Raw genomic sequence first — 12,569 nt, forward strand, 5'->3', positions numbered from 1 at the left:
ATTATTTTCACTGCTGCTGAAAAACAATTTACGATATTTTATTTGGGATTTTTGCATAATCTTTACAAATCAATAGTGGTGTACTTTCTTCCCTCATCTTTTATATATCTTGTTTTGGCATCAAGGTCAGCTTAACTATATAACATGAAATAAACTGGATAACTTTCTCTTCCTATGATTTAAAATGATTTATAAAATATGGAAGTTATCTGCTTCTTGAAGGTTTAGAGAACTTGCCTATATAACTGCCTGGACCAAGTGCCTTTTTTGGAAATAAATCTTTTACTACTATTTTGGTTTCAGATTTTCTACATTTTCTTCAACTATTTTGAAATTTTATATTTTCCTGTAAAATGATCCATATATTTTTCAACTCTATTGATATAAAGTTATTTGTATTATCTTATAATTAAAAAATCTGCTCATGTATTATGATTTTATATCCCTTGTTATACCTGATAATTTTTTATGCCTTCTCACCTCTGTCTTAATATTTGCCAAAGAAATCTGTTTTTATTAGGCTCTTAAAAACAGAGTTTTGGACAACTTTATTCTCATTTTTTTTTCTTGTTTCACTAATTTCTGCTTTTATCTATTGCAGTGTTTTTTCAACTTTTTTTCATTATTACCCCACTAGGGAACTTTTGGGACCTTTTTTCCCCTTAATCACTACTTTCTTCATACTCCCAATATTAGACCACACATACAGTATATATGTGTTTCTATAGTATAGTCTTGTGAAAAGTCATAATCACTGCAATATCTATTATTTTTTCAGCCCTCAAGAACTAATTTTTACTTCCTAAGTGGCAATATTTTCCCTATTGAGAATGCATTACCCATTGTAATGTCTTTTTCTATTTTCTTTGGGCTTATTTTCCTTTTCTTCTGGAGTTAAAAGCTTAGTTCATTTACTTCCATTTTTTTAAAATAAGAAATTTAAGGCTATAATCTGTACTTTTTCCCCCAGTGCTGTTTGCTTACATTACTGAAGTTTTGCTATTTTGTATTTTTTGTTTCCATTCAGATCTAAATTTTTGTAATTGCCACTTTTACCTGAGTTATGTAGAAGCTTGCTTTTACATTTCCCAATATGTGGATTTGGGGTTAGGTTTCTATCATATTTTTATGTGACTCCCTATCTGGAGTTTGTTGAGACATGCTATCTTACCATATGGTCAACTAAAATTCCTACAATCTTTCAAAGCTTGATGTTTTCTGTAGACTTTTTGTAGATACTTTTCATCAATTTAAAAATTATTTTTGTTACTAGTTTGCTAAGGTGTTTTTACTTTTTATTTAAAAATTTTTATTTTTTAAATTGAAGTATAGTTATTAACAGTATTGTGTTAATTACTGCTACATAGCATGCTAAGGTGTTTTTATATTAAATTACAAATTGGTGTTGAGTTTCTTTTGTCTGTTTTTTGTTTTTATCTTTTTTGACAGTGCCATGTGGCATGTGGGATCTTTCCTAACCAGGGATCCAACCCATGCCCGCTACATTGGAAGCACAGGATCTTAACTACTGAACCACCAGGGAAATCCTGGTATTGAGTTTTAACAAATATTTACATTGGAACCAGAGATGATTTTGCTTTTTCCTTCTTAATTTCTATTAATTTAACTACTTTAATACATTTCATGTGTCTCATCTACCCTATGCTTTCCCTTAAAGGCCTAACTCTGTACATTCTCCATATAGAGAATGGAGAATGTACACATTTGTGATCCTATTTACAATGGTAATATCACTAAGACTAAGCTAAAAATGTTGATGGTACATCTATATTTTCTGTAAGCTTCTAATATACTTATCTCACTGTTAATGGGATGATTTCCTATTGCTTCCTCTGCAGATTCAGGTAGGTACCTCTCAGTATTTCCCTGGATCTGAGATCCCTGGTGGAAATGCACATTTCTGTTTCCTCTCTGAGAACTTACTTCCATTCTTCTGTTATATCTCTTTGGGCTCCAATTACCTCCTCTACTTTGATAATGAATAAATTACCACCCTCTTCTATAGTCTCATCTTAAGATCATTTGGCTCTTTGCCATTTTTATTTTCCAATTTGTATTATCAATGTTTTTGTGTCCTTTAAGAACACAACATTTGTTTTAAAGAAATCCTTTTCTTTCTCCAGATCAATTGGTCTCTCTTCCTTTATTCACTTTTCACCCTCCCAGTGCTTCCATTTTGACTTCCAGGCCTGAACATATACTTGAAACAAATATAGTTCCTACTTGATATCCTAAATAGACCTGCTTCCTAGGGAGAGAAGAATCCAGGCACAACCCTTTTTAATACTCTTCCTAGCCTTTGGAATTAAATAGCATTGCTTCTCTCTACGCTAAATCCCCATATAACAAACATATGCATTTCTTTTTATATTTATGATTAAAATCCACCATTCCTCTGTGATTGAACATACAACTTGAGTCCTTGAAACTCCCATCAGGGCTCATATAGTCAACACATGAGGCACCAACTTGGGACATAAATGGAAGGTGGCTCTGAATACCCATATGACTTAAAGAACGTTACCCCTTCCAGGAGTCTCTCCATAGACCCTATAAAAGGATGCAATGCAAATCAAGATTAGCCCAAATTGGGTGAAACTATTCTAATGCCACCTATTAATCCCCAGTAAAACTGAAGGGCTAGACTCTCCCAAGTTTGTTTGGAGTACACATGGAACTTCTGCCATTAAGTTTCTTAAATTCCTCATCTGGAATTCTGGCAGAGAATAAAAGGCAGCACAGATTTTTCTATTCAATAGTGCCTCTCTCTTCTGTAGCAAGCCTATTCTTGTGAATATCTATGTGAAGCCTCAACTATATCTATGTGAATCAAGATCAGACACAGTGACCTGTACAGCCTACTTTTGCAAAGCCCTACATCTAGTACCTCTAAAAAAATAATGACTTGCCTGTGGACACTAGCTACCATAAGCTGCTAGAACTTGAAAAGGTCAAAGAACTAAAAGGCCCCAAATCACTACAGCACTAAGTCTGTGCCCTGGCAAACCAGATGTTCCATTTCCATCTTATTTTGGTCCCCTAGTTCCAGTCAGATCACCTATTTCTCACGACTTAGTAGCCGATGCATATTTACATGTGTTAGGGCTTAAGGAGAACAATTGCATCCATTTCCTTTCTGAGTTCTCAACCAACTAGGTAATAGATATAAGAATCAGACCAATGAAGATCAAAATATCAGTATTTTGTTGAGAAGGCTGTACCTATAGCCAAATTGGGCTTTCCAAAGCCACCCCTCCACTGCCTTTCACATCCTTCCTGATTCCTCTACTGGGATTATTCACCCAAAGAATATACAAAGGAAACACTTACCTGGGGAATTGCAAGGGGGCATGGCTGTTCCAAAAGTGGAGACAGAGAGAAGTACTCTTCAGACTTGCCTCTGGAAGGCAGGGCTGGGCCTCAGCAGGTGTGCTTACCATATGAAAGCTGGGATTTGAGTGGTGTGGGTACAGATAGCAGGCAAAGAAGTACAGGAGGCAGGCCTGGCCCACAGAAGGTGTGCTTACCATATGAAAGCTGGAATCTGAGTGGTGTGGGTACATATAGCAAGCCAGGAAGTTCAAAAAAGAGAAGACAGCTTAGAGTGAGTGAGTGAGTACGTGTTCATGATGACCCTCTTCTTTATGTCTTGATCAGAGAATACAATCTTCCTTTGGAGACAAGTGAGTAAGAGGTGTGGACAGGGGCCAAGAGTGAATTCCAATACAATTGTCTACTTGGAGGATAATAGGAAAATAAGGACAAATAAAGATTCCTGTCCCCATAGGTGGGACAAAGCCTGTACTCTTCATTCCCTTCCAGCAGGGACAGGGGATCCCATTCCCTCATACCCAAGGGCTGACATGGAATTCACACCCAGCCCCCAACCTATATTTGATAAATAGGTTCTGTTACTAGGTCATTCCTATATCAAAACTCAGGATGGTGGGAGTAGGGCAAGGGCCAGAGGTTCAGATTGACTCCACCAAACTCCAGACATATTCACTTGCTAAGGTCCATCTGACTAGCAAAAAGAAGCAAAAGAAACACTAATAAAACTAGGAAGGCCCTTCCTTTCAAGGCATTTCACTAATAAAGTCCTCAAGAGCTCTCTGGCTGCTGGAGTGAAAAGGGTAAAACAATACCCAAGGCCAAGAAAGACCAGCCTACAAATATTGCTCCCATTATCTGTCTCCCTTCCCACCACCCCAAGTCCTTGGAGAAGTCAGTGAAAGACACGCCGCATTTAGACTGTCAGAAGCCAATCCCAGACAAAAGTCCCCAAGGTACAAGAACTCAAATAAGGACACTACTGGGGAGATTGAAAATCAAACATTATTTATCAGATGGTGATAGGAAACATCACGCTTTCTTGAGCCCAATTCCAGAATGGTCAGTGGGAGTTTCTTTCACGTTAACTTCATTGGTCCACCTACCCAATGGCAGCTCTTCTACTGAAGGGGACAAAGGAGAAATCATAGTCCTCAAGGGGCCCCCAGAGTGCCCTTCTTATCAAGTCCCAGCTGAGGAGACAAAACAAGCAAACGAAGAACTTCCCACCACCAAAACCGCCTTCACAACTGGGGGCCTCCTCTTCCCACATGTAACTCAAGGAGAGCTCCACTCACCCTGCTTAGTCCTCAACAGGGAAACATTGTACTTCTTTATACCCTTTGGGTCCTTCCTAAATACCTTTCCTTCACTTAGTGTAGTGAGCACTTAGTAGAGTCCCTGCGTTCATATCACTTACTCTCTCAAGGAAGCTAGAGTGCCCAGGACGAGAAACCAGCATTGAAAAATAATCTACCAGATTAAAAGATAAAGGCATTCCCACTTTAAGTCCATATTGTATGGAAGGAGGGAATGTACTCAACCTGCTTAGAAAACAGCTTTCGGGTTAAATACAACAGGCAAAGGGTTTAGCGGGAACTGGACAGCTGAAGGAACATAGAAGTGATAGTGAATAGGGAAGAAGGGGATTCTGGTGGCAGTAAGTAAGAGTGGTGCCCTTTGACTAAGAGCCCAGATTGGGTAACTAAGCATGATGGAAAGAGTCAGATAGAAGGCCAGATAACCAAATTTTAGTTATGACTTTTGCCAGCAACTCAGCATGTGACTTTGAGCTTATCTAGCCTTCAGTATCTTCATCTGCAAAACAGGGGAAAGCAATCTAACTAGATGCCTTTTATGGTCCTCTGATAGTATGGCATCCTTCACAGGTGTGATTGATGGACTATTACAAGATATTCAGGAGCGGGGGCCAAAGGGGACTTTACCAGAGCAGGAAATGCCTTTCAGCCTCATCTCTAATGAAAGGGTCACATTCACACATACATAAGCAGAGTGGCCGACAATTTCATCATAGCAGCAGAAACACAGAGAAAAATACATACTGGTGAAGCTCAATTCCTGCACTAAGGGAGCAACACAGAGGGGCTCCAAGGTCAGGGGAGAAGGGTCCTTCCATATGACAATAACTTTCACCTTTCTGTCCCTTCCCCAAATCCAGAGCAGCTGACTTTTTGAAAGAAGCCACTCCCACGTCCCTTCCTTAAAATCACCAACTCACCTATTGCAGAAACAAAAATGCACAGATCCCAAGGGAAATAACCCACTAGCCAGCTAGAAAAGAATAGAATCTACCACACCTAAGGTTACCTGGGAGTGGCAGCTGGGACCAAAAGCCCTTATTTCCCTGAACGTTAACAATGACTCTGAAAGGTCTTCATTTGGACCTGTCCCAACCACAGTCACTTGGGTTTGCCCTCTTGGTGAAGTGGGAACTCACCTGGACCACCCTTTTATTTCTGGTGCATTTATGATTGTTTCCAAATTTTTAGACCAACCTCATTGTGAGTGAGCCAGGAAGTTACCTCCCCAAGTAGGACTCCAAATGACAGGAAAAGCTAGGACAACGACGCAAGTGCAGGGTTTCAGCCCTTGCAACAGGACCTGCAAACAGACGCGTGCCACTCCCCAAACACCAAGAAGCATCTCCCAGCCATCCATCCACATGGATTCTTACATGGCCTCTCCTAGCAGAGGTAGCTGGGGCAACTGGGGTGCGGAGGACATCGACCTCCTATCAACCTGGGATCCCTGTTTAAAAGATACTAAAAATACATTAGTAAACATCACTGTTTACAGAAATAGAAATCATTTCTGTTTCCAAAGGCCTCTCACGATCCCAGTCCTGGACATTCCCAAGACTGCCACCCCTGACACCCTCTCCAAGGTCCGCCCTGGAGGGTGGGTAAGACACCAGAGTCTTTTGAGACTGAGAGCTCCTCAGGCACCTGAGAATTCCAGTTTCACATCTCTGGTTCCCATGGAAGGGAGAATCTTCAGGACTCTGGAGAGTACGGGGGTTCATCCCTTCTTATCAGTTCCGGGGGTCTGTCTTGAGGCAATCCCCCCCTTTTGGATGATATACGTGTTGTAAGAATTCCTGCTATTTTCGGGCCCCCAGTCCCTCCCCAGAGTCCAACATGCCTGCCTTGACCCCCCAACCCCCACCCGCCAGAGCGGAGAAGCCAGTCTGTGCCTTGGTATAATCACTCAGGGAAAGAGGGATGGGCAGAGAAAAAGCAAGGACAGTGGCCTGGGGGATCATCCTTGAGGGAACGACTAACAGCAGTGACTGTCAGACAAGCAGGTGGTGAAGCTGGGCACCTGCCCGGGGACGGAGCCGGAGCTGTCCACCAGGTTGGCGGGTTGCGGGTCGACGCGGGGCGTGCGACGGCGCCCCCGGTACTCGATCATATCAGGATGATAGGATGGGTGGCGGCGGGCGTGCTTGGTCAGGTGGTCGCTGCGAGAGAACTGCTTGGGGCAGAGTGGGCAGGAGAAGCGTTTCTCGCCCGTGTGCGTCCTGTAGTGGCGGGCCAGCTCGTCGGAGCGCGTAAACTTCTTGTCGCAGTCGAGCCAGTCGCAGGAGAACGGGCGCTCACCCGTGTGGGTGCGCTGGTGGGACTTCAGATGTGATGACTTGTAATAGGCTTTGTTGCAGCCCGGGAAGGGGCAGCGATGGCGCTTGGCAGCAGGTGTTACTGGCCTCCGACGGGGGCCTGGACCCGTGGCGGGGGCGGGGCCGGCCCCAGGGGCCACGCCAGACACCGCGCCAGGGTGGGCAGGCGCTCCCGGGACGGCTGGCGCGCCAGGGACCTCGAGCGCGCCGGAGGAGTGCATGGGTCCCGAGACCTCGGCTGCGCTGGAGGCCGGGGCTGGCTGGGAACCCAGGGTCGGGCCGGAGCACGGGGTCGGGTCGGAGGAGCCGGACGAGTCGCGCAGAACTTCCCCGGAGTACTCTCCGAAGCCCCCACCAGAGCCGCCGCGCAAGTCAGCCAAGACGCTTGCAGCCAGCAGGTGGGGCGCGGCGCCGCCCGCGCCGGGGCTAGGGGCGGGGACCTGGGGGAGCGGGGGGACCGACGCGGGCCCCGGTGGCCCCGGACCCGGCAGAGAGGACTCCGGCGGCGCCGCACCCACCTCCGAGCTGGCCGCTCCGCCCGCGCCCTCGGGGTCCGGCGGGCGGCGGTGAACCACAGCACCCGCGGACATGGACACCAAGCACTCGGCGGCGAAGTAGTCCAGGCACGCCACGGCAGCCGACATGCTGACACCGCCGGGCCGCCGGCGCGCGCCGTCCGAGCGCGGCCGGCCGCGGGCGAGAGAGTTCTCGGGAGCGTCCGTCCCCGCTGCCTCGGAGCGAGAAGCAGGAGGCCCGGTGCGCGCCGCCCGCCACCCGCCGCAGCCGCCGCTGCCGCCGCCGCCGCCGCCGCCGCCGCCGCCGCCGCCGCAGCAGCAGCCGCCGCGGCCGCCCGCGCGGAGCCCGCCCCGCCTGACGCGCCCCTGACGCACCGGAGCCCGCGGGGGTGGCGGGACCCGCCCCGGCCGGCAGGACACCCCTCGGAACGCGCGACCCACCGGGGCTAAGTCATTCCTAACAGCCTAAGAAATTATCTTGTCTTCGCATTCTTGCCTCTGCCGGCGAGCCAGGTAATTTTAATAAAGAGAAAACTCCCCGATCGTAACTTCTGGGCAGCCTGCCGGCTTCGCCCCCCCTTCGCCCGCTGGTCCTCCGCCAGCTGGGTGTCCGGCGGAGTCCGCGAAACTTTTTTTTTAAGGGGAAAAAATGCTTATACCTGACATGTCTTTCGATTCATAATTACGATTGTTAGTAAAGCGGGCTGGGATTACGTTTCACTTCTGTTACCGCTCTCCGATCAGATTTAAAATATCCCCGAGTCTTCACCAAAAAAAAAAAAGTTTTCTCATCTAACAGTCCCGCTGTCAACCCAGGGTCCGTACCAATTCCCTAAATAGAGCCGCTACGTAGCCATTAATTAATTTTCGAACCAGAAACATTTTTAACCTTGAAAAAAGCAAAGAATCCTCTCATGGTTGAAATTGAAACTTAAAATCCTTTGAGTAACGATTTAACCATTCAGCCAACGAAAGAAAAATGCATGTTTAAACTGCATTAACCTGTCACAGGCATACAAACAAATTTCCACGCTGAAATATAAATTATAGACTAGCAGCGAGATAAACACATTAAAATGGACTCCCACAATTTTAATAATAGAAAGTCACGTTTCCAATTAGGCAGCGTCTTTTATTTTTCTCTTGACAAAAATTAAAAATAAGAAAACGCAGCAAATTATATAGAATTGCTCATATGGTGTTTTGTGATTGTAGATCTTTTTCTTTTTATATAGTCAGATATATGTGTGTGTATATGTTTACATTTCTTCGCTGCTTTCATTTTTTTCCTCCTTTGACTTAAATAAAAATTAAAAACACACAGAAAAGCAAACAGGATAATTTCTAAAAATAGCCATAGCGTGGTTTTTGATGTATACAAGCTTTACTTATATATATTTGAATTATGTGCAGTTTATTTGCAGTTCTTTAATACTTTTCTTTTTCTTTTGAAAATTAAAAATGCAGATACCTCAAGAATAACAAACATTAATGTATATACTTCCTAAGGATAATCAAACGTGAAATATTTGTCACATTTGCTTCAGGCTTTTTATTTAGATTAAAGATTCCAGATAGAGCTGACTGTCACCTTATTTCCCTCCCCAGTTTCATTCACCTTTCTCTCTTCTTAACTTGCCTAGGTAATCAGTGTCATAAAGTGTGTATGCTTGCAGTACTGTTATTCTTCTTTATTACCTAATTACCTCTATATATCTACATGTAAATATATTTGTCTATGCTTATATGTTTTAAGTTTTCTTTATAAATGGTACAGCAAAATGTACATATTATTTTGCAACTTACTTTTCCCCCTCAATATGATTTTGAAAACTATCCATGTTGACACTTACAGAATCTACTTTATTCATTTCAGTAGTTTTATGATCCTGTCAGCTTTATTATTTTTATGGAGATTCTGTTCTAAAACAGATAATTATTATAAAGCTGCTTGCTTTAAAATTTTAGACAATTAACTCTCACTCTACACATATTAAGATTGTATCAGATAGAATTCTTCACTAGCTGTTTTTAAAAAAATATTATTATTTAGAAAAAAATCTAAAACTTTTTTAAAATGCAGAGAGACTATTACAGGCACCCATGTACCTGTCTCATATAACTAGTATATGTCAGCATTTTGCCATACCTGCTTCAGGTCTGTTTTTAATTGAGCTGTTCATCATTTCTGATAAAATTGAAGTCCCTTTGTACTCTTCCCCAAAACCATTCTACACCCTTTTCTCCAAGGCAAGTACTACCATGAATTTGGTAACTTTCCTCTAGGTTTATACTTTCACTATATATGAACCCATACAAGCACAGAGTATTGCTTTGATTTTTAAAATGCACATGTGTGGTGTTAGAGTGTACATATTCTGTGACTTGTTTTGTTTTTCCTTCGTGGTATGTTTTCATCCTTTCTCACCATGTTGATAAATATAAATCCTGTTAATTCATTTTAGTTGCTATATTATAGATCCGTGTATATGAATATGTTGGGTTTATTCATTCCCCTATTAATGAATATTGAAACTGCTGCAAATATTTTGGTATTAACAGCAATGCTCTTATGAACATATGTTCCTGTGTCCCTTGCATACATGCGAGAATTTCTGTGTCTTTCTAATGGGGAATTGCTAGGTTACACACACATTTTCAGTTTATTAGAGACTGCCAAATATTTTTTCAATTTACACAACTATCAGCAGTCTATGAGAGTTCCTGTTTCCCTCACATGACCTTCAACACTTTTTAAATTCAGACTTTTCTTATTTCTGACAATTAGATATTTTTTTTAAAACTCAGAATCTTATTGTTAATTTAAATTTCCCTCACTGCCAATGAGGCTGAGTATTTTTTCAGATATTTACTGGCTATTAAGGTTTCTGAGTGTGTGGTTTGTTTTTTCACAGTCCTCATCTATTTATCCAGTGGGCTGTGAATGTTTTCATCTTCCCCCCTCTTGGTTTGTAGCAGTTCACATATACAACATTATATTGCCTCCTTCTGTGACTCTTTTAACATTTGATAACTTTTGAACTATAGAAAATTTAAAATGTGGTCATAGTCACTGATCTTTAGAGTTTGTGTCATTTGTGTCGTGTTAAAGACACCTCTCCACATGTGATGCCACAAAGATACCCTCCTAAGTTTTTTCCCTTAATGTTTTAAGTTTTGTTTTCCACACTTGTAAAATGGATCCATCAGGGATTTATTTTTTGAATGGTGTAAAGTAGGAATTTAATTTCTTCTCCCTGTTTCCATATGGAGAACTGTTATCATGACTTGATTTACTAAACAGTCTTTCATTCCTTCCCTGATGGGTAATGCCACTGTGATTATAAATTAAATTTCTGTATATTCATGGATAGATTTCTACTTGGTCCTTTTCTATTGGCCAAACCAATTCTGAGCCAGTACCACATATTTTTAATTATTATGGTTTTATAATAAATCTTCACCTATAGAAGCACATTTCCCTATTTGTTCATTAAAAAAAGCTGTAACAGCTATTTTTGGACCTCTGCTTTCCTATACTAACTTTAGTATCAGTTGGTCAATTTCTGTTGACAAACCTTTCTGGTATTTTTGTCAGTTAAATTTTCAGGTTAAATTTTGAGAGATATGACATTTTTATAAAATTGAGTCATTCAGTATATTAATATTATTCTGATTTCCTCATATCCTTCTGTAACATTTTATACTTAAAACTCTTGTACTTGTTAGATTTATTCCTAGGTATCTTACTATTTTGTTGCTTTTAGAAGTGGGATCCTTTAAAATTTTTTTAATGGGTTAGTGCTGCTACTGGGAATTGTTACTGATTTTAGAATAATCCTTTTTTTTTTTTTTTTTGCCATGCTGCGTGGCTGGTGGGATCTTAATTCTCCAACCAGGGATTGAACCCCAGCCCTTGGCAGTGAGAGGGTGGCATCCTAATCTCTGGATTGTTTCAGCAAATATGCTTAAGTTTCTTATTAAAGTTTATTTGCAAATTCTCTTCTATTTTTATGTAGGTAATATTATCTCTAAATAATACTCTTAATACTTTCTCCTTTTCTTATCTCATTGAATAGACGGCGACCTCCAATATAATATCAAATAGTAGGCAGGATTTTCCTATTTCTATCTCATTGAGACTGTTTCTAGTGTGCCATTGTTATTTATGATAGTTGCTATAAGTTTGGAATAGAAACTCTTTATCAGGTTAAGGAGTCCTTTTCTTTCCCAGTTGAGTTTAAAGAAGGAATATTTTTAAACAATGAAATGAATATTGAATGTTATTAAGTGCTTTTTCTAAAACTTTTAAGATGATAATTGGTTTTGTCTGATATATTAAAGTAGTGGATAACTTTGATAGGTTTTTCTACCATGGATTTATCCTTGCATTCATTGATATAAATCTTGCTTTGCCATGATGTACTATTATTTTTTAATATACTACTTATGCAGTTTGCACGTGCTTTTTTATTTTAGCATCTATGTTCATAACTGATACTGGCTTATAATTTTCTTTTCCTGTGCTACCTTTGTCCATGTTTATACTACTCTCATGAAATGCATTTAGATGTTTTTCTGTTATCTGTAACAATTCTATTTGTTTCTTGAATGTTTGGTACATCTCATCTGTGAAACCATGATATTTTGAAAATTTGGTTAAGTTTCTCTCATGATTATTAGTTTATTTGGATTTTCTGTATCTTCTTGAGTCAACTTTAGAAATTCATATCTTTTCTTTAAAAATTAGATATTACAATCAAGCCTCTAAAATTTTGGTATGTGATTCATAACATTCCCTTGTTATTGAAAAATTCTCTATGGTATCTGTAGTTATAGCCTCCTTTTCATTCCTGATATATATTTATGAATTCTCTGTTCTTTTTTGTCTCAGCAGAGGGTTTGTCTACACTTTAAGACAAACCTGTACAAGTTTGTCTGTAGTCTTTTAAAAAATAGCCAGCTTTTGCTGATCATATCTGTTTCTTTTAAAATATATATTTGTTTAATTGCTGTATTTATTTTAATTAATCTCTCATTCTTTTTGTCTAGTTTAGCATATTACA

At 41.0% G+C, this 12,569-nt stretch overlaps 1 protein-coding gene across 1 annotated transcript; it reads right to left on the reverse strand.

The window, feature by feature from the left end:
- Window positions 1-6,648: 6,648 nt before the first annotated feature.
- KLF14 (KLF transcription factor 14) lies at window positions 6,649-7,632 on the reverse strand. Its single transcript, XM_055589387.1, has one exon. The coding sequence runs from the start codon at window positions 7,630-7,632 to the stop codon at window positions 6,649-6,651; it is 984 nt and encodes a 327-aa protein (XP_055445362.1).
- Between the last annotated feature and the right edge of the window lie 4,937 nt (window positions 7,633-12,569).

The sequence above is a fragment of the Bubalus kerabau genome, chromosome 8, assembly GCF_029407905.1.
Source record: "Bubalus kerabau isolate K-KA32 ecotype Philippines breed swamp buffalo chromosome 8, PCC_UOA_SB_1v2, whole genome shotgun sequence".
In the NCBI taxonomy this organism is placed as follows: Eukaryota; Metazoa; Chordata; class Mammalia; order Artiodactyla; family Bovidae; genus Bubalus; species Bubalus kerabau.